The sequence below is a fragment of the Ambystoma mexicanum genome, chromosome 7q, assembly GCF_040938575.1.
Source record: "Ambystoma mexicanum isolate Mex_15411 chromosome 7q, UKY_AmexF1_1, whole genome shotgun sequence".
NCBI classification, from domain to species: Eukaryota; Metazoa; Chordata; class Amphibia; order Caudata; family Ambystomatidae; genus Ambystoma; species Ambystoma mexicanum.
This window is the reverse complement of record NC_090941.1, coordinates 882,510,422-882,531,422: the sequence shown is the minus strand read 5'-3', so window position 1 is coordinate 882,531,422 and position 21,001 is coordinate 882,510,422. Positions and strand designations below refer to the sequence as shown.

Below are 21,001 nucleotides of genomic sequence, written 5' to 3'. Positions count from 1 at the left end.
AGGCCTGGGAGGTCATGAAAGAGACAAAACGCCGGGGAAGGGTCAATGGGGTGATCGAGCATTGCAGACACCGTTGAGCAAACTGCTTCCTAGAACTGTGAGAGGCGGGGGCAGGACCAAATCATGTGGATGTAGTCGGCATCATCTTGACCGCATCTGGGGCAACTAGAAGGATGATCACTGGACATGCGATACAATCTGATCGGGGTGTAGTGGAACCTATGCAGCACTTTGAACTGAATGAGTTTAAAACGGGAGTTGAAGGAAACTCGGTGAGTGCGCTCGCATAAGTGTGCCCAGCGTTCATCTGACATTTCCCCCCCTAGGTCCCCCTCCCACGCTCGCTTAAGTTTGGCAATTTCTGGGACAGATCTGGACTGCAGCATAGAGTATAACCTGGAAATGTTGCCTCTTGTGGGCGAGGGGGAGGTGAGTTCCTCGATGGCAGGGTCGTCCGGTGGTAATGCGGGGAACGTTTGATAATTACGTTTCAGGGTCCTACGGAGAGACGAGTATTGGAGCCATACATTCTGGCCGCTCCTCAAGGGTAATGGCAGATCTGGCCACTCAACGAATATGCCTTGATCAAACACGTCGCGCAGCAACTCATAGCCCGCTTCAGCCCAGCGGCGAGCCGTGAGTGGTGCAACCCGTGGGACCCCCGGGAGAAAGTTCCAAAGCGGGAGGTTGCCATGGAAAGCGTAAGTAGTTCCGGTCAGCTTCCATTTTTTTGCCAAAGCGAGGGATGTGCAAGCGACCGGGCACTGTGAGCCCAGTGCTAGGGGAGCGGGTTGTATTACCAGAGACCGGATGTCGCGATCGCATACCGCAAGCTTCTCGAGTCGGACATGAGGGGGTGGTGGGTCCGTTGTATTAAACCAGTAGGACGTATATTGGATCTGGGACACCAGCCAGTATTTAAAGAAGTCAGGGGCACCGAAGCCCCCGTTGATCATAGAGGTGGACAAGGTCTCGAGCTTGAGACGGATCGCACCCGAGTGCCAAAGAAAGGAATTGACTGTACGGATCAAATCACGAAACAAGTCCACTCCTGGCCACAAGGGTACATTGGTGAACCTGTAAAGCAACTGGGGTAGCACCACCATTTTCAATAGCCCTATTCTGCCTGCAAGGGATATTGGGAGCTTGTCCCAGGCTAGTACTTTAGCCGACAGGTGATTAAGATACTTCTGATAGTTCTCCTTGAAGGTTAGCGCCTGCTGGCACGTTACCTCTATCGCCAGATAGGTGAATGTGGATTGAGCCCACGTGAATCCCAGGGTGTCGGGGGGGGGGGGGGGGGAGGGCGTTCCGTGAGTGGGAAGAGAGTGGACTTCGAGCAGTTCACCTTAAGGCCCGAGATCCGGCCAAACTGAACGATGTCCTCCAGTATTGGGGGTAAATTGATGGAAGGGGAGCGTATAAACAACAGTGCGTCATCCGCATATAGGGACACTATGTCCGCCTGACCCGCAGTGCGGAAGCCTCTGTGAGCGTGAAATTGGCGGACCATATCGGCGAAGGGCTCTATTGCTATAGCAAAAATCAAGGGAGAGAAGGGGCACCCCTGTCTCGTCCACCTGGCGATCCCAAAGAGAGGGGAGCAACGGTCATCGGTGCGGACCCTAGCCACAGGGTTTGAGTAAAGCAATCTGACCCAGGAGAGAAAGGAGGGTCCAAATTTGCAGTTCTCGAGAACCCGCCACAGATACCGCCAGCAAACTGAATCAAACGCTTTTTGCATGTCGAGCGTGGCAGCCACTGCGTGTGTCTCGGGGCTAATTCTGTTAATTATATTAAATAGACGCCTTAGGTTCAGGGACGTGGAGCGCCCCGGGATGAAGCCCGCCTGATCTGGATGGATGATGGATGGTAAAAAGGGAGCTAACCGGAGTGCCAGAGCCTTTGCATACATTTTGACATCACAATTTATAAGTGAGAGCGGGCGATAAGAACCACATTGCGAGGGGGATTTGCCAGGTTTAAGTAATACTACGATTGAGGCCTCACGGAGTGAAGGTGGAAACACGCCAGCCTCAACCGACTCTTCCCAAAGAGCCAGCAAGTGGGGGAGCAACAGTGACTTATAGCGGTTGTAAAATTCGACTGGGATGCCATCTGAGCCGGGGGCTCTCCCCGAGGATAAGGAGTCAATGGCATCTGAGAGCTCCTTCAGCGTAAGTGGGGAATCAATGGAACCCGCAGTCTCTGGAGATAACGTCGACAAAGGCAGGGCCTCGAGAAAAGAGTCAATCTCCGCCATTGACACCTCATCTGAGTTAGAATATAGGGTCTCATAGAAAGAAAAAAATTCCCTATTGATGTCTTGCGAGGAGACAGCCATAGAGCCATCTGGCCTCTCGATCCCAAGTATGTGCGGGGACCCCGTCTCGTGACGGATCAGTCTCGCCAGGAGCCGACCAGGGCGCTCACCCTCCCCGTATTTCCTCGCCATACCAGGATTGTCCAGAAACCTTTGTTCGCGCTCTGCAAGGGATCGAAACGTATCTAGCTCCACCCCGATGTCCGCCAGGCAACCCGGGGTAGCGTGAAGTGAGGCTGTAGCTTCCAAGGTAGATAGTTGGGATTCACTCTCGGCAAGGCCTCTCCGGATTGACTTAAGGACCCCATTCTCCTTGGACAGCGCAATCCCTCTAATATAGGCCTTGAAGGCCTCCCATAAAGTGGCCTGTGATGTTAGCGAGCCCGTGTTCGTCTCGAAGAACTCTTCGATAGACACCTCGAGTTCGGAGCAGAACTCCTGATCAAGTAGGGAGAGGGGTTTCAACCTCCAGCAACGAGTTCGGCCGGGTTCTGGACCCCAACCTATGGTAATAGTCACCGGAGAGTGGTCAGACAGGGTTCTGGGAAGGATCATCAGCTGTATAACGTTCTTAACCAAAACGTTGGAGATCACCCATCGGTCAATACGGGAATAGGAATCGTGGACTGAGGAGTAGAAAGAATAGATGCGGGAATCCGGGTAAATGAACCTCCATGCATCTACCATGGCCAGGCGTGGTAAGGATGATAGTGCAGCATAAGCTGCCCTGGAGAGATGACGGGGCTTGGAACCTGATCTATCAAGGGCTACGTCAAAGATTGTGTTAAAATCGCCCCCCCAGAGGATGGGGATAAGTGGGAAGCCATCAAGAAGGGACGTGACCTGTGCATAAAACTCCGGGTCGTCCAGGATAGGGACGTAGATGTTCAGCAGAACCACTTCCTTGTTCTGAAGCGTGGCATGCAGCAGAACATACCTGCCTTGGGGGTCAATTTGTGAGAAAATAAGGGTGAACTTGAGGCTCTTGTGAATGAGGGTCATGACTCTGCGGCTTTGAGTGGAGAAATCAGTAAAAAATCTATGGGGGCCCCAGGCTTTGGCAAGACGGGAGCACTGTTCCGTGCGGGCATGTGTCTCTTGTAAAAAAAAGAATCTTGGACCCATGGCGCTCAGCCTGCAGCTGCCTAATTTTTTTATAGTTGCCCAACCCCCGTACGTTCCAGCTCATGAAGGTCAAGTCACTCTCGGCCATAGATGCAGCGGCGTTTGAGTCAGAGAGAATGTCGATAGCCAGTGGATGAGTGCCACACCGCGGTCCGCCTTCCCTGCCAGCGCCAACTTTTTAATAACAGAACCCCAAACATGACCCACCCCCACCCACATCCCCCCCCTAAACAGAGGGATGGCGATCCCAACCCCCCTCAACCAAAACCAAACTAGAGGCATCAGCGCCTGGGGGCCTGTAGGCCGAGCTAGCCGCGCCACTCCGCGTAGCGGCAGATCCAGTAGAACATAAGGTCCACACAATAGACATTACATGTAACGTAGACCAGGTACTTTGCACATGGTGGTATGGCACATATTTGTAGGATGAGCAGGGCAAGCAGGTTACGGGATAGAGGATCAGTGCGGCCCCAATGCAGGGAGGCAGCCGGACCTGGCCTCTCCCCGTCGTGCACAAAGGGTAACTGTAGGACCATGGTCAGAGAGAGAGGGTCAGCCTGGGAAATGTTCGTCCATAAACTTGGAGGCCTCCTCCGGAATCGTGAAAAAGAACGCCTGGTTAGCGTGTTCTATGCGTAATTTGGCGGGATAGAGCATAGCGTATTTGACTGAGTGGTCTCGCAGCCTCCGTTTCACCGCTTGGAAAGTCTTGCGTTCACGTTGGACGGCTGTTGAAAAGTCTGGGTAGAGATGAATCCTTGCACCGCCCTGTAGTAGCTCACCCTTGAGCCTTGCGGCTTTGAGGAGAGCGTCACGGTCACGGTAGTTGAACACACGGGCTATTATGGGTCGAGGTGGGGGCTTAGGCTTAGCCGTCAGGGCGCGGTGTGCCCGCTCAATAGCGAAGTGGGGGGAAAGCTTGGGTGAATCCAGGAGTGACAACAATGTATGCTCAACAAATTCCTCCATTGGCTCATGGACTTCGTTCTCGGGAACCCCATAATGCGGAGGTTGTTGCGCCTTGAGCGGGATTCCAGGTCCTCGTCGTTCTTCTCCACCTCAAGGACTCGGCCGGAGAGAGCAACAACCTCAGAGCGCAGGGCACCCAGCGCATCCTCAGCGGAGCCGACCTGTGTCTCGACCTCCGACACTCGGCTATCAGTCCTCTCAATGTGGGCCTTAATTGATGATATAGTGCCGTTCATGTCGTCTAGTTTTGATTGAAGTGCGGTGAAGCCCTCCCGGATAAAGTCCATGTTTTGGGATTCAGGAGCTGTGTCAGATGAGGCGTCAGGGGCCTGCTCCGCGGTCTCCTCCGGCGATCTCACCGCTGCCTTAGCAAACATGTTGATGGAACTCTGTTTCCTCGCGCCCCCCTTGGTCATCCTGGCGATGTAGAAGGTCGGGTGGGGTGAGGGGGGGATGCCCAACAGCACAGGGAGGAGCTTGGACCGTGCACCTCGTAGCAGCGGATGCGGGGTGCGGTATGGGACCGGAGGTAGCACGAAGGAGGAACCAGAGGCTGTGAGTTCAATGAGTAAGAGATATTGTGGCTGCCAGTGCAGGTTGATGGAGTTTATTTAGCCCGGGGAGAACAAGAGGCCCCTGAGGTGGGGGTGATGATGACCAGGGGTCGCCGTGGAGGTAGGGGTTGGCCAAGTGCAGGGCGGGCGGGCCGGCCGCCCGCAGCCTCGGGAACAGCGATGTGGGTTAAAGTAGGTCCCAGGTAAACAGCAGATCCGGTACAGAGTGGTGGCTCCAAGGACCCCACGGCCCACTCAGGAGATAGGAGACCCCCCAGAGTAGGGGTGTGGGTGACCGGCAAGGTCCAGGCCCCCCCCAGTAAGGCGAATGGGTGAACTCAGGGCTACATAGCAGGGGGGGCACACTGTTGGGTTGATGATGAGGGGAGTCCGAGCGCAGTAGGCGCGGGGGAAGACCAGTGTTCCAAGTGTGCCCCAGAGTCTCGAGGCCAAGCGGGGGAGGGGGGCGCACCCCCCTTGACGTACCTTAATCACTCCTGGCCCGCCACACAAGACTGCAGGGGAGCGCGGCACCTGATGTCCCGGGGCGCACCACGGCTCCACTCCGCGGGGGGGCCCCAGTAGAATGCTGTCCCAGTAGAATGCTGTCCAGGGATCAGAGGCCCCAGGGAAGGTCCGGCCACGGCAGCGCAGAGGGAGACCCCGGGGAGGCGCGGGCCGCGGCAGCCCCGCAGCAGCCGGAGGCGGTCCCGGGGCAAGAGCGGGGCCGAGGCACCAGGGGAGGTCAGGCCCCGGCAGCGCCGAGGGAGCCTCCAGGGAGGCGCGAGCCGCCCAGTAGCAGCGGCAGCGGTCGCGGCCCCCCCACAGTAGCCGGAGGGGTCCCAGGTCCAGAGCGGGGCCGAAGCACCGAAGGGGTCCGCTCCCGCCGGGCGGGTCAGGTAGAGGTAGGCGGTGGGGGCCGGGATCACGGAACACCTTGCGGGTCCACCTCAGAGCGGTCAGCAGAGTCAGAAGTGTAGAGGAGGGGGTCTCCGGTGGAGCGCAACCAAGGATCTGCGCAGCAGCAGCGATCGTAGCCGCAGCGCCCCCGGAACGGTGGGGGGGGCCAATCCCGCTTGGCGGGTCCCAGTAGGAGCAGGTAATGGGGGACGGAACCCCGAGGAGCACCGCAGGCCTTCACCGGGGCGTCCCGGAGTCACCGGGATGCAGGGAGGCAAGCGCGTCTCGCCCAGCCAGGTCTGATATTGGCGCGATGACGCGCTGCCGATGGGGGAAGGGCGAAGGGGCGCCCAGATCTCAGGATCCTCAGCCACGATCCGAACAGGAACAGAACCGGGTGGTACCCTGTTGCCTCAGGATACGAGTCGCACCATCCAGGGCTGAGCCACAGAGCCAGAAAGTGCCCAAAAAAGGATCGTGGGATCTACCCACCTCGGAGAGACACACTCAGGCGGCCATCTTGTTTGGCGCTCAACAACGCCCCCCACCTCCGTTTTCTTGTCATTAAGATATGTTGCTCCAACCAGCCAGGAAGTGAGGTTTCCATATTTAAGTGCCAATTTTTTAGCTTTCCTGGCCATCCTCTTTCTTTCCCCTTTGGTCAGATTACAGTGGAGGGGGGCACTTGCTTTACTATTAAGAGCCATATTCCCCTTTTTTTTCCTGCGCATTTCTCTTTTAGGTAGTTGGCAGTTTTCATTTTCCTCTGACTCATCGCCCGCCAGAATCTCCACCAACGTTGATTCCAGATTAACCGTAGCTGAGATTGCGTCACCTTGTATATCCGACATCCTCGTGGCTGATGGAGGCAGATGGTTATCTAAACTGCCAACACCACCTTTACCCATCACCACTCGGTTTAGGATACTCGTATTGTTTTCAGCTATAGATAGTATATTGTGGCACAATTTCAGTAAGATTTTAAGGGCAAAGCTAGTGGCAATATTATGTGCCTCAATATCCTTAACTTTTTGCTACAGTTTGCCAAGGTTCAATCAACCGACAGCACAGACTGTTCTTTAGTGCCAATGCTAGACTCTATATGTCACAAGTCTCTCCCCATCTCACCTGTTTTTGTTGAGTACTTGCGACCTTCTGGGATTTCTTGTTTTTTACGGTCCGGGATTTGTATAGACCCGAACGCTGATCTTCGGCGTCCAGCGTGAGGATAGCGGTTCAGTTTCCAGGAGCGTTCAGAAAGTCCAGGATAACACCAGGAAGCAAACAAGTTACGCTCGGAGGCACGGAGGACCGTGACTTGAGCGCAGAAGGTTTTCCAGGAGTTTGGAGAGGGTAGGAATAGGACGGGGAATCAAGGAGCTGGGAACAAGGAATCAAGCGAGAGCCCCGATCGAACTCCGGCAAAGCACGTCCGACTACAGGTAGCGGTAGCGTTGAGACGCGCAGAGCCGCAGGGGCGTGTCTCTCTTGTAGGATGAGCAGCATGGAACGCATAGACTGAACCGGAGCGTTCCGTTCCAAGCGGCCATGTTGTAAGGAATACTGCATGCAATCCTCTGCGAGTCAGGGACCAGGAGGACCAGAAAGGACGTAGACAACGGTTCATGACACTATAGACCTGTCAGCCAGACCACTTAGTCGAGGGGTGCAGGAGAGTCTATCTGGATTAGAAGAAAGAGGGGGGTGGGGAGGAGGAGGCAGAGAGGGTGGGGACAGGAGAATGGGAAGAACAGCATTTTCAGCAATAGTGACCGGGTCATCAGTTTCCCCGAGCCCGCCCTCTACATCCACCTGTGCATCAGTCATAGGTTTATTACGTTCCAAATTTACGATCTGACCCTCAAGACTGTAGCACAGGTTAAGCAGTGAGTTATTATTGTCAAAATCGTCGAAAATTGAAACCGCTTCTGCTAAGGGCCTCACCACAGATAAAGGTTCCTCATGAATGTCTGCCACTGTAGCTTGGCCTTGAAAAAAATCTGTTATCTTATTTTCCTTTGGTGCAACAGTCTGTGTACTTACATCACCAGTATTTCTTAAAGCACCATTATTGCCATTTTCCTTCCCAGCTTTGAGCTTACTGCGCAACTTCATGAATATTAGCACAATAGAGCGCTATTATAGTAGCAGAAATCCAAGTATACCAGTGGTAATCACCTCTTTTACTTAAACAGACAACGGCTAAAGAGATGGCACACACACCAGTTGCAAATAATAGTCAGCATCAGCGGCTCAAAGAGCTAAGCTCCGCAATCACCACTCATAGATGCAAAAGAGAAGCAAATGACCAGTAGTAGCGGATAATAATGATTCAACATCAGCGGATCAGATAGCAAGACTCCGCAGTCGCCGCAAATTTGACACTGCATACAATTGAAAATATAATTCATCCGTTTACGGTGAGTCACATCCAAGGCTTTACACACAATCCATTTTACGCTTCCAATCAGATCCGGGAGATTAGCATACGTGTCAGCTGGCAAAGAAGCACAGCCAGTCTCTGCTCCCAGGGTTAAGGGTCCTCAAAACAATTATTCCTCTTGTAAAAGGTACCACAGTAAGTACTTCTCCAGCATGGGGTCTGGCATGGATTCACATGCTCATGAATATTCCCCGTCGTCAGGCTGGGAATCCTCGGTAAAGAAAAAATCAGTATCAGTTTCGTTTCTGATCTATCTTTCGTAGTAATAACCAATCACTGGTCTCTGCGTCATACTGACCACAGCCAATGACTGCCCTCTACCTAAGCCCCGCCTCTGGCAGCCATCTTCAGATTTTTACCGCACGTTCATGTGTTGGGATCCTCGTGCTATTGCTCTCGAGCGTTAGTGCTATTTTTTTCACGTTTTTTTCGGTCAAAAGAGCCTCAAGCTCCACCGACTCTCCATCCGATCAACGGGGACCCGTGTCGGATTCGTCTGCGCCCCTCAAGGGTGAAGATTTCGTCGAGCTACGCTTTTGGAGGACTCCAGAAGTTTTCTCAGGCCCGTCCCAGACATGGCCCAGGAGAAGGGAAGCTCGACGCCCGGAAAGCTGTTCAGGGTCTGCCCTGGATGCCAGCTGCAGAACGTCTTTAAGGAGGACGAACACTCCTTTTGTCTTTACTGCTTACATGAGGACAAGACGCACGTGGAGAAGGACTGCGTTTTGCGGCAACATGTCGGAGCGGACCATGAAGGACCGCCATCAACGTCTCGCCAACTGGCTGGAAGGGAAGAGCCCGTCCGGCGAGAAGAAGAGGAAGAAATCCGAGCGGTCTTCTAAGACCTTTGAGGACGCCCCGGCGACGGGGGTCCAACACAAGGCCAAGCACCGCGAGTCCGCTGGCACCGGGAGCGCCGAACGGTCGGGCTCTACGGGCGCCAGGCAGGGCGCACCCTCCCCGGTACCATCAACCACGAGCCAACGCTCTGGGTCGGGTAAGAGGAAGGCCGAGCACCCGGCGAAGCTCCTGGAGAGGCCCCGGTCGAGCTCGAAGGCCCCATCGGAGGGGGAGCGAGGCAGTGTCCCCCCCCCCCCTCAAGGATAAGGCGGTGAGCGCACCTAAGGTGGTGAAGGCCTTAATCCATCCGGCCAAGGCCTGTATCGAGACTGTCGCGGCGGCCCTGGCTCAGACTGTGGAGGGTACGCCAGTGGTGGCGACCTCGGGGCCCAGAGTCTCCCTGCCACCTCGGAGGGAGTCCTCTTTTATGCCCATCGATAGGACCCCCGTGAAATCTCCGGCGGAGAAGAAAAAGGGGGGGCAGGGTGTCGTCGTAGACTCGGCTTCAACCTCGGAGGAAGAGCTGATCGAGGTCTTAAGCCCGTCGGATTCCCCTCTGGCTGCGCCGCAAGACAACTCGGCGGCCATTTTGTTGGCTATACAGTCCTTATGCACGGAGATAAGGACGAGACTACCGTTGCCAGCGGAGGAACCACTCCCGTCGGGGGACCCAGAACCGGGACCTTCTGGCGTTCCTCCTCCCAAGAAAAGAAGGATTCACCCTCCACCTCCTTTTCAGCCGTCGTGCCCCGTCCAGCCCTCCTCCCCGTCCACGACTCGAGGGGATGATACGGGGACTGACACGGCCGCGACGGGTACGGACGACGAGGTCTACAACGAGGATCTTCCGTCCTCACCTCCCACCAGGGCTTCTCCGCCCGACGAGATTGGATCGTTCCACTCCATGATCGCCAGGGCATCCGATCTTTTCCAACTCTGCCTTGAGGAGAAGAAAAAGGAAGGATTCCTTTATCAACGGCGCGAGGCCAAGAGGAAGACGGTCCTCGCGGTGCCTCTACTGGACGACATTTGGGATGAGGGCCTCGCCCTCCTCAAGAACCCTTCCACGACGCCAGCGAGAAGAGACCGGTACGAAAAGAAGTACCGGGTCCCGGACGCGGCCCCCCTGTGCCTCCGGGCGCAGCCTACCCCGGACTCCGTCGTCTCCGCGGCGGCCAGGAAGAAAGCGGGGGGGGTGCGGCCTCCACATCGACTTCCCCGCCGGACGGCGAGGGAAAGAAATTGGACTCTATGGGACGCAGGGTCATCTCGTCTGCAGCGACGACGATTAAGGCGGCCAACGCCTCGGCTATCCTGGCCCGCTACGACAGGGAGCTATGGTACAAACTGGCTCCTCTGCTGGACTTCCTACCGGACGACAAGAGGGCGGATGCCCTGGAGATCCTACAGGAAGGTGAGGTGGCGTCGGACCACGCCATCACTATTGCGACGGACATCGCCGATACGGGATTTCGCCAGTTGGGCAACGGCGTGTGCCTTAGGCGGCGTGGATGGCTCAAGGCTACGGACTTCCGTCAAGACGTACAGACCAGAGTCCTGGACATGCCGTTCGATGGGAACAACCTGTTTGGGAAAACAGTGGACGATTCCCTTCAGGCCATTAAAGCGGACACGGAGACGGCCCGGGCCCTTGGGGTTCTGCAACAACGACGGCCGCCCTTTCGGAGCAGCGGAGGCAAGGGCGCCTCCAAAGGTTCCGGCGGCGGTTTCTCCACCTATCGTCAAGCGGCCCGCTCGTCGTCTCAGGAGGCCTATAGGGGACGAGGCAAGTCGGGCGGACCCCGCCGTCGTCGCCAAGGAGGTCAAGGCGGCAAAGCCTCGTCGAAACAGGATTGAACCGGCCGTGGGGTCGGGCCCCCATCGAAGCACCCCGGTGGGAGGCCGGCTGGCGAGCTTCGTCAGCGTGTGGGAGTCCATCTCCACCGACCGTTGGGTGTTGGACGCCTTAGCCCGGGGCCACGCGCTCGAGTTTCAAAGAAGGTGCCCACGCGTCCCCCCCGTGGCCAGGAAAGAGCTTCACGTCCCGCAGCTTCTCCTGGAGGTAAAGGCGATGCTCAGGAAGGGCGCCATCGAACTCGTCCCAAAGAGGCTTCGGGGGTCCGGAGTCTACTCGAGATACTTCCATATTCCCATCCTAAGGGGGCACCGAAAATTTCTCAGGTTTGTGATCCAACGGCGTCACTACCAGTTCAAAGCCCTCCCCTTTGGACTACGGTCGGCACCCAGGGTTTTCAACAAGTGCCTTGCACCGGTGGCGGCGCAGCTGCGCCGAGAGGGGATCCACGTCTACCCCTACCTGGACGACTGGCTCATCCGAGCCAAGACGAGGGAGCTCGTGGTGGACCACACGGCAAGGACCGTCCAGCTTCTCACGGACCTGGGATTCTCCGTGAACTACGCCAAATCCCACCTGGTACCCGCGCAAGACGCACTATTTCTGGGAGCGAGGCTCGACACAGTGTCCCTTCTGGCCTCCCCGTCGGAGGAGAGGACCAGGGCCATCCTGGGCAAGGTACAACGGATGTTGGTGGCCGACGCGGCCAAGGTGAGGTCCATCAAGTCCCTCCTCGGAATGATGTCTTCCTGCATCTACCTCATTCCCCTGTGCAGGCTCCGGATGCGCCCGTTGCAGGAGTTCCTGGACGCGCGCTGGATCCAAACGACGGGCAGCTTCGAGGAAAGGATCACACTCGACGAGAGTTTCCGACGAGCGATCCTGTGGTGGGGCACCCGCGTGCATCTGACGGCGGGCATGGACTTCCAGACCCCAGCCCACCAGGAGACAGTGACCACGGATGCCTCCCTGGAAGGGTGGGGAGCGCACACCGAAAATCTGCACGCAAGAGGCCTTTGGCTCCCGACGGAGAAATCACTACATATCAACGTCCTGGAGCTCCGTGCAGTGTTTTGGGCCCTCAGGTCCTTCCTTCCGTCCCTCAAGGGCAAGGTGGTGAGGAACTTCACCGACAACACCACCACCATGTTTTACATCAGGAAACAGGGCGGAACCAGGTCCCCAGCACTGTCCAAGGAGGCGCAGGACCTGTGGCATTGGGCCGTCGCCCAAAGGATATTTCTGGTGCCGTTTCATCTGGCAGGGATAAAAAAACACCATTGCCGACTCACTCAGCAGGGAGCTGCGCTCGTGCCACGAGTGGGAACTACGGCAGGATCTAGTGGATCGCCTCTTCCGACGGTGGGGCACACCCCAGATCGACCTGTTGCGACGGCGACAAACTCCAAGTGCCGGAGGTTCGCCAGCAGGTTTCCCCAGGCGAGGAGCATGGGCGATGCTTTCTCGTTCCCCTGGGAGGGCCTGTTCCTTTACGCGTTCCCTCCATTGCCACTGCTGATCCGGCTCATCAACCAGCTCAAGAGGTCACGGTGCAGGATGATCTTCGTCGCACCTGCGTGGCCGAGGCAGATATGGTTCCCGGACCTTCTGGACTTGTCAGCGTCCCCGTCAATCAAGCTGCCGGTGGACGCGGATCTACTCTCCAGGGAAGGAGGTGCCATCCTCCACCACGACCCGAAATCGCTGAACTTGCAGGCCTGGCTCCTGCAGCGCTAGAGTTTGGAGGATACGACATACCGGCCGACTGCAGAGAGGTTCTTGTAAAGGCCAGGGCGTCCTCGACTCTGAAATGCTACGGACACAAATGGAAGAGGTTCTCTGTCTGGTGCCACGCACAGAAGATTAACCCTCTACGGATTACGGCTCCCCAAGTACTGCCGTACCTGCTGACGCTGGCCAAAGCTGGACTGGCACACGCGTCCATCAAGATTCATCTTTCTGCGATCTCCCGATACACCAGAACCACGGGGCGGACGTCCTTGTGGTCTCATCGTCTGGTGAAAGAGTTCATGAAGGGACTGTTCAGATCGTTCCCGCCGGTGAAGGCTCCGGCCCCGGCGTGGGAGCTCAACGTGGTGCTGACCAAGCTCATGGGACCTCCGTTCGAGCCTCTGCACTCGGCCCCGTTGAAGTTTCTGTCGTGGAAAACAGCGTTTCTTGTGGCCATCACCTCCGCACGACGAGTGGGAGAGATCCAGGCCCTTTCCTGCAAGGCCCCGTACTTGACTTTTCACGACACGAGGGTAGTGCTCAGGACGCACCCCTCCTTCATGCCCAAGGTGCCGTCGGACTTCCACCTCAACGAACCCTTGGTGTTGCCTGTGTTCTTCCCGTCGCCTTCGTTGCCGGCTGAGAGGACTTTGCACTCGCTGGATGTGGCTAGAGCGCTAAAGTTCTACGTGGACCGCACAAAGTGTTTTCGGAAGACGTCACAACTCTTTGTGAATTTTGGACCTGTCAATCAGGGGAAGGCACTCTCGAAGGCTTCCATTTCCAGATGGCTCTCCGGCTGTATCATGTACTGTCATCGGTTGGCAAACCGACCGCTGCCTGGCCGTCCGAGAGCCCATTCCACCAGAGCGATCGCAGCTACCACGGCGTTCCTTTCTGGTGTGCCCCTGCTGGACATATGCAGGGCTGCTACGTGGAGGTCGACGCACACCTTCACGAAATTCTACTGCGTCGATCGGGATTCCAGGGAGGAGTCCAGGGTCGGCCAAGCAGTGCTGCGCAACCTGTTCGCCTGAGGTGAGCCTGGTGAGGAGGTAAGATGCTTAATGTTGAGTTTGATGTAATGCTTAATGTTGAGCCTTTGCCACCTCCCGTGGTTGTGCATGTGTGTACTGCTATGTATTCTTTATTCATGAGCATGTGAATCCATGCCAGACCCCATGCTGGAGAAGGAACAAGTTACTTACCTGTAACTGTTGTTCTCCAGCATGGGTCTGGCATGGATTCACATGCGAACCCTCCCGCCTACCCCTCTGCGGCTCTTCACTTGGTCATACTGCCACTTCACGTGCTTCCAAATCTGAAGATGGCTGCCAGAGGCGGGGCTTAGGTAGAGGGCAGTCATTGGATGTGGTCAGTATGACGCAGAGACCAGTGATTGGTTATTACTACGAAAGACAGATCAGAAACGAAACTGATACTGGTTTTTTCTTTACCGAGGATTCCCAGCCTGACGACAGGGAATATTCATGAGCATGTGAATCCATGCCAGACCCATGCTGGAGAACAACAGTTACAGGTAAGTAACTTGTTCCTTCTTTGCCACTATAGCTATTAGCAATTATAGTCTTACCAGCCAACAGCAAAGAATACCCCTCACCTCTCCGCTCACCAGTGATATATCCAGTCCTTTTCTCTGCTGTAGCGAAGAGGCAGTATCCGCACTCCTGGAGATGGATATATCAGCTGGAAATAGCTGACTATAACAGTTTGTACACAAAGCCCTTCACTCCTGCAGGGCTTAACGCCGCAAGGGCGACGTAGTGAGCCTTTTCAACTGCTTCCTGGAGGGGCGGAGCAAAGTTCCTTAAAGGCACGGCACTATTCCAGGCAGTATCCGGCAGTCCGCAGTCCACAGCCACAAACAGTTTGTACACAAAGCCCTTCACTCCTGCAACTTGGGGATAAGTTGAATGGTCCAGCATAAGTTGTAAGGCATAACGTTTCCTCATGAAATATTTATTACATAAAATATGTTATTGCTTGTTGCAGCAGCATTCAGAAGACTAGAAAAGTGATCCATAGTCAGGATACAATATTTGACTTTGAAAGTAACATAGTAAACCCCTAGGGAATGCTATTACAGGAGCTCTGGGACTTGGACAGTAAGTCCTATTTTGGATATTAGCAGTTTAGGAACAACCTATTTAACCCACTGTGTTACACCTCCATAGTGACACTATTTTATTGGGCAGTCATTTCTGAATTGTAGTGAGGACTTTGGGGCCTTGTAGGAATTCAGCTCTTCAACCCACCAGTCTCCAGAGAAGAATGTACACAGAGTTTTTTTGTGAACTTTTAACATTCCTTGCCTTGGGAGGGTTGCTTGCATTTTCCCTTTGGAAGACAGGGGCATGTTTTGGGACAATAGTAGCTGTCCTTAAACTGTTACATTACCCCTGACCTATACACAATATATTTAGCAATGCTGGAGAGGCTAGCCTGTTTTGTTGCCTTCTGTCCCGTCCACTGAGGTATTCATCCAACGCTTCCTCGTGTGAAATAAGGAAGTTCCTATCAAACTTCAGTCTGAATTTCGAGTATTCCTTTGGTCCCACCTACCTATGTATAAGGAACATGTTACACTGGGTTTCGGTTCAAATTGACCATCGGATTTGGATCATAATAAACTGACTGAGCGACGATCAGATACCGGCAATTGATATCTTGCGCTATAAACACACTGCGAGTAATGACAGAGCTTTGAACAAATGGAAAAGCACCATGGATGACAAATTGCGTACGGCAGACGTTTCAAAAGAACTGCTGACCCAGCGCCCACAACATGCAAAAAAAAGGATACTTAGAAATGACTGGATAACTACGTTACACCTTAAAGCCCCTAATTACCTTGTACTTTTTCCGGACCAACAGATTAAGATTTCGTTTACCAACACGAGAATTACTGGCGAAAACAAACAATTACTGAGGACTATAGCATTTTGTCGATTCTGTAAACAAACTGAAAATACAGAGTCATTTTCATATAATAATGGAATGTACTGCACTGACCAAGAAGCGCAACCTGTTTAGGGAATTGTTTCTGTCATCAACTACACAGATGGAACCAAAAGATCGATGAGCACAGATTTTGTTGGGCAATAATAAGAAATTGGTTTATACTATTATTCAATTTTGGAACAGCATAATAGAAAAAGATGTATAAAACAGAATTTGAAAGACAGAGGAAATTAAACTTGGTATGTAAATGAGAAGTTTAGAAATAAACTATATCATTGTAATTTGAAAAACAGACTATAATATTGTGTTATAGTCTCTGCTACAGTTGTCTTCAATTTGTTTTCAATGTGTCAATACATCGCCATGCAATGTCTTACATATTAAGTGGTACTTGTATGTTAAAGTAAATTACTAATGTAATGTCTTCTTCATATGATTTCAGATACCTAGTCCTGATGAGACCTTCGAAAGTAAATCTCTCTACGAGAGCTGGCACCAGAAAGATAATTGGACAGAACATAGAGATGATCCCAGGCAAGTGATGAATCTTTCTTTACCACAACCTATACAATTATTTTGTTATTGGTATGTTTCTACAATCATCCCTTCATGATGACCAAGAGTGCTTTGCAGTGATCTTGGAAATGTCGATACCCTGACTTGTATAACTGCTAGCTTTGGAAAAGTAGGTGTTTTCAGTGCCAGTCTGGCATTAGAATTATTAACTACACTAGAAAATCACTGCATGTAAGAAACTTTGGATTCACTTCCATCTCACAATTGGCCTGGCAATGCCAAATCCATCTCAAGCATGGTGTGCTCTGCCTAGATGTGAACAGGGTGTTAGGCAAAGTTTGTATGCAGTAGCCTCTGGGACAACTACACACAACTCTGACTACAGGTATAGGCAACCCAACCTTTTGTATAAGCTTGTACTACACAGTTTTGGTAGCGTGTTGAGCAGCCAGGCTTATCTTAAGAGGGGTAACTGTGAGCTGTAGTGGAGGTGCACAAAGATTCACAGTTACAGGTACTCAAATAAACTCTTACACTCAAGGTAGAGGTTTCAAGGAATTCTACAGTAAGAGGTAAGTTCTCTTAGACTTGTTTTACAGTACCTTAGAAATGAAGAAAAGATGCAGCGGATGCCTTCTGTTCCTGTGCAGCTCTGCAGATCTCGCTGTTCCTGGGCCTCAGTCGTGGGGACAAGAGGGAGGACTCCTGCAATGCACTGGGACGGTCAAAACTTGAAACCGGCAAACGTATCTTTCAGTGGCTTTTCAGTGTTTTAGCTCCTCGCGTCTACCGCAAATAGCAACACCGCGGTTCCTGGCTGTTGAGGTGGCTTTCCTTGCATCTGGGGTCCCGCACTTTGTTGAGGGGGGCACAGGCTTGGTCAGTCCTGCTTCTTGGGAGTCCGGAAGATCTTCCAATAGCTCTAGGCCATCTTAAAAGCAACGCATACAATCTGGTGTTCCTCTCCCTGGCTAAACGGTTTCCAGCAGCAACTCTGTGGAAATTCAACCAGCTCCGAGATGGATGTCCAAGTGGCTTACTTTGGAGTTGATTGGTCCCAACAACTCAAAGGGAGAAGTCGTCCTTGCAGGGGCTTCTCTGTTGATGCGACTTGGCGTTTCGCCACTGCAGCAGGGCTTCACCGAGCAAACCAATGGTCCAGGAGTTGCAGCAGGCGTCCTCTTCAAGCTCTTCTTCGGTTCCTTCGTCCAGTGGTCGACTTTGCCTTCCAAGCCAAAGGACTCGCTTTTTATTCAGTTCTCTCCCATTCATTTCAGTCTAGCTGTCAATCACCCAGCAGGGTGGCTGTCCTTGCCGGACAGTCAGCAAGCCAGTCACCACAGAGTGCATTTTGGTCTCCTCTGAGACTAAGCACAGGGAGTTTCGGCACCTCTCTCACTTCCTGCCTACCCCAGAAACTCTGGAGCCAGAGGCAGGTTTCACTTGGAAACCCTGCCAAAGGCGAAATGAACAAAGAGACCAAATCTGGTTTGGCGTGCAGAGAAAATCTCTAGAAGGACCTTTCCACGAAGAAATGCCGAAAGAAAAAGACTGGGCTCCATTTTGACAAAGATGGCTCCCGCGGTTGCTTTACAGCAGCTGTGAAAACATCCAGCGGTAAATGCAAATCATGGTAGTTTAAACGAAACCACGGCCACCAACCATTTTATGAGAAAAGGGTAACATAAAAAATGTTACATGAAAAGCTAGACAAAGGGGACACTAAGTAGCCTCTCCAGCACTCTATTGTAAGATAGTGTGTTCTGGGTTTGGCAAGTTACAATGGTAAGTAAAGTCAATTTCACTTTACTGCTCTGGGAACAGTAGTTTATCCAAGAGAACGTAGTTAAACTTTTGGGAAATCTGGAAGACTTCCCTGTGTCACTGACCTGAAGATGCTGTGTGACACAATGTAAAAGATTATGCCTATGGAGTTTGTCAGACTCCACAACCAAAAGAAACACAGAGGTAAAATTCACATCAAAATACATGAGAGAGTGGGAAAAAGGGTCTCACTCTCTCCAGGTCCAAACAAGTCCTCAAAATCCAGCAAAGTTACTGGCAGTCTCTAAGGTGGAGGGAATTAGCACATTTTTGAGAATTCTCCCTAGCAGAGGACATACACATCTTCTTCTCTATTGTCTCTATTTTAGATAAACATTTGTTAAATTGGGCAATGTTAAACTGGGCAATGTGTTCATTAAGGAAGTTAATGAATATGTGGAAATTGAAACATTAAAGCAATACCAAGAACAGAATAGAATACAACCGTGCTATATCTCTGTGTATGGTGTTGATTTCTTTGAAACTTTGGTAAAAGTTGTGGACTAGCTTTTCAATAAATGGCATCCACAGGAACAAAGTACATGACAGATTAATAATGTGATTTCATATAAAACTAGAAGAATTGGAACAAATGGATAAGAATGTCACTTTGGTGGCACTTGAGGCAACTCGAGACATACTGTTGGAATATCTGGAGTTATGACCTTAATGTTAGCTGGTGTTTAGAATAATGATCACTTTATACTCAATATAAAGTAATTCTTACAAAAGTATTGTGAATTTTAAGTTATTTTATTACATGGTTGATGATTTGGAAAGGTGTGGGGATTATTAATGGTACAAACATCAGTTGGTTAAAGCTTATGTGAGGAATTCTATGATGTCATCCCTTCTCCCTTGGGGGAGACCCTTTCAAGGAGGCCAGGGAAGTGAGGCCGCTACCCGATAGTCCCCGTGGGGGTGGTACCCAGTGGGTGGATATATTGGGGAGGGATTCCCCCTCTGATCACATTGGTTCCCCCATATATTTATGCTATAGCAATAGTACCACTAATACTGGGAGAAAGAGGGTTAGGGACGACTCCACAGAACTATTAATTCAATATACTGAGACTGGGAAGATCACGACTGACCCCACTGAAATATCTCGTCAATATAATGAGACGAGGAAGAAGTTGTGCTCCAGAAAGAACTCAAAAGATCTTCTAATTGAGTAGTCTATTTTTGTGTTCTGTGGAACTTAAAAAGAGATGAAGGACTAACTATTGTCAGTCCCTCCCCAGATGCACCGTGAGCAAGGCAACCACCAAGCAGATGGAAGAGCAGAACCTGCAGCTACTGACCGGGATGTGATGGAAGGAAAGACGGTGTCCCGACTGCTTGGAAGAGGACCGAGGAGGACGGTCCAGCAGATGCACGCAGCCGGGCTCCCAGGAAGTGCTGGGGAGTCACGTACAGCAACGCGCAACCCCAAAACAAGGCAGAAGAACTGGCGGAAGATGTGAGGAGGCCCAAGACCGAGGTGGAAGACCAGTAGCCCAAACAGAAAGTATGGAGGTGGCCCAGGGACCTCAAAGGCATTCAAGAAGCCAATACAAAGGGGTCTGTGACACAAGAATGAGAAACACAGTTAGAGGAGTCTGGGACCTGCGATTAATGCAATGGAGTCATTATTGATACCCTGGCAGTGACCGTCTCCCATGTGGCCCAGGGACGGCAGCTGCTACCTGATCCTGACCCTGGGTCGGCTATATGAGGGAGGATCACATGGGAGGAGACAACCTTCAGGTTGATGTCATGGCTTCATTGGATGAGACATGGGAATTGAACAGCTAGTCAATGGAATATGATAAGTGATGAGCAAAATACAGAAACGGTCCTAGTAGAGCATGTGAACATTCGGAGCATGCAAGTGCAGAGAGCGAGAAGGGACAGGGGAAAGGGGTATAAGAAGTGGATGAATATAAGAAGGGGGTATAAGAAGTGGATGAATATAAGACGTCCTGACAGGAGAGTATTCTGGGCAATGACAAGTGCATGAATATTAGAAGACCTGGCAGGAAAGTATAACAGGCAATATCTACTGAGTGAAGTACAAGAAGCCTTGGCAGGAAAGTATACCAGCAATCTCCAGTGTATGAACACATGAAGTCCTGGCAGGTGAATATAACAGGCAACCATAAGGGTATATATACAAGAAGCCCCATCAGTAGAGCATACTGGGCAATTTGCAAATGTGTGGAAACAAGAAGTCCTAAGAAAATATATTAGGACTGTTGACCGGATGAGCAGGAGCAACATCCTGGCAACAAGAATTCTGAAGTGAATAGAATCCTATAACTTTGTGTGCGACAGTGCCACTGTGGGCCCAATAAAATACAAGAAAATGTTTTGAATAGAACTGTTTATGATAAAGATGAATCCAGGGGAAGTGACTCACCCTCTGGATCAAGAACTACTTATCTTGAACATTTGAGTTGAAGCTATTTATTCTTTCTTTACACTTTTTCAAAAGGCATCAAAGGTTAAAGATATTTAACTTTTCACCTTTTTGTTTAGTTTATAGTGTGAGGGTCAGAATAGAACCTTTGGACACACAGACAGTTTTGAGTTTTACAGACAGATCCTTAGTTTTGGCTTGGGTAGGGAAATTGTTCTTAGAGCAGGGTCAGAGAGGCCTTTACCCAAACCTTTATTTTTAATAAGTCTATAACCAAAAACATGGCTAACTTGTGTCCAATTCAAAGGTGTCTGGGACCCGAGAAAGAGAAACAAGATACAGGGGTCTGGGACCCAAGAAGTCAGTGTGAAAAGGTCTGGAACCCGAGAAAGATAAACAAATGCGAATGGGTCTGGGACCTGTGAGGATCCTGAGGGCATCCACACTTATTTTTCCCCAGGATGCTTCTCTCAGGTGGCATAGGAAAAGCCATTGCTTTTGGATCCCGACCCTGGGAGTGTATATGCAAGGGAGGATC

At 52.1% G+C, this 21,001-nt stretch overlaps 1 protein-coding gene across 3 annotated transcripts in view; it reads left to right on the top strand.

Moving 5' to 3' along the window:
• Positions 1–21,001, top strand: part of LOC138527989 (glutamate carboxypeptidase 2-like) — an 898,418-nt gene that overhangs the window by 655,614 nt on the left and 221,803 nt on the right. For all 3 annotated transcript variants that reach the window (XM_069639404.1, XM_069639405.1, XM_069639406.1), the window contains exon 14: positions 16,165–16,256. In XM_069639404.1, coding sequence (XP_069495505.1) covers positions 16,165–16,256 — 92 coding nt within the window. The remainder of the gene's footprint in view (positions 1–16,164; positions 16,257–21,001) is intronic.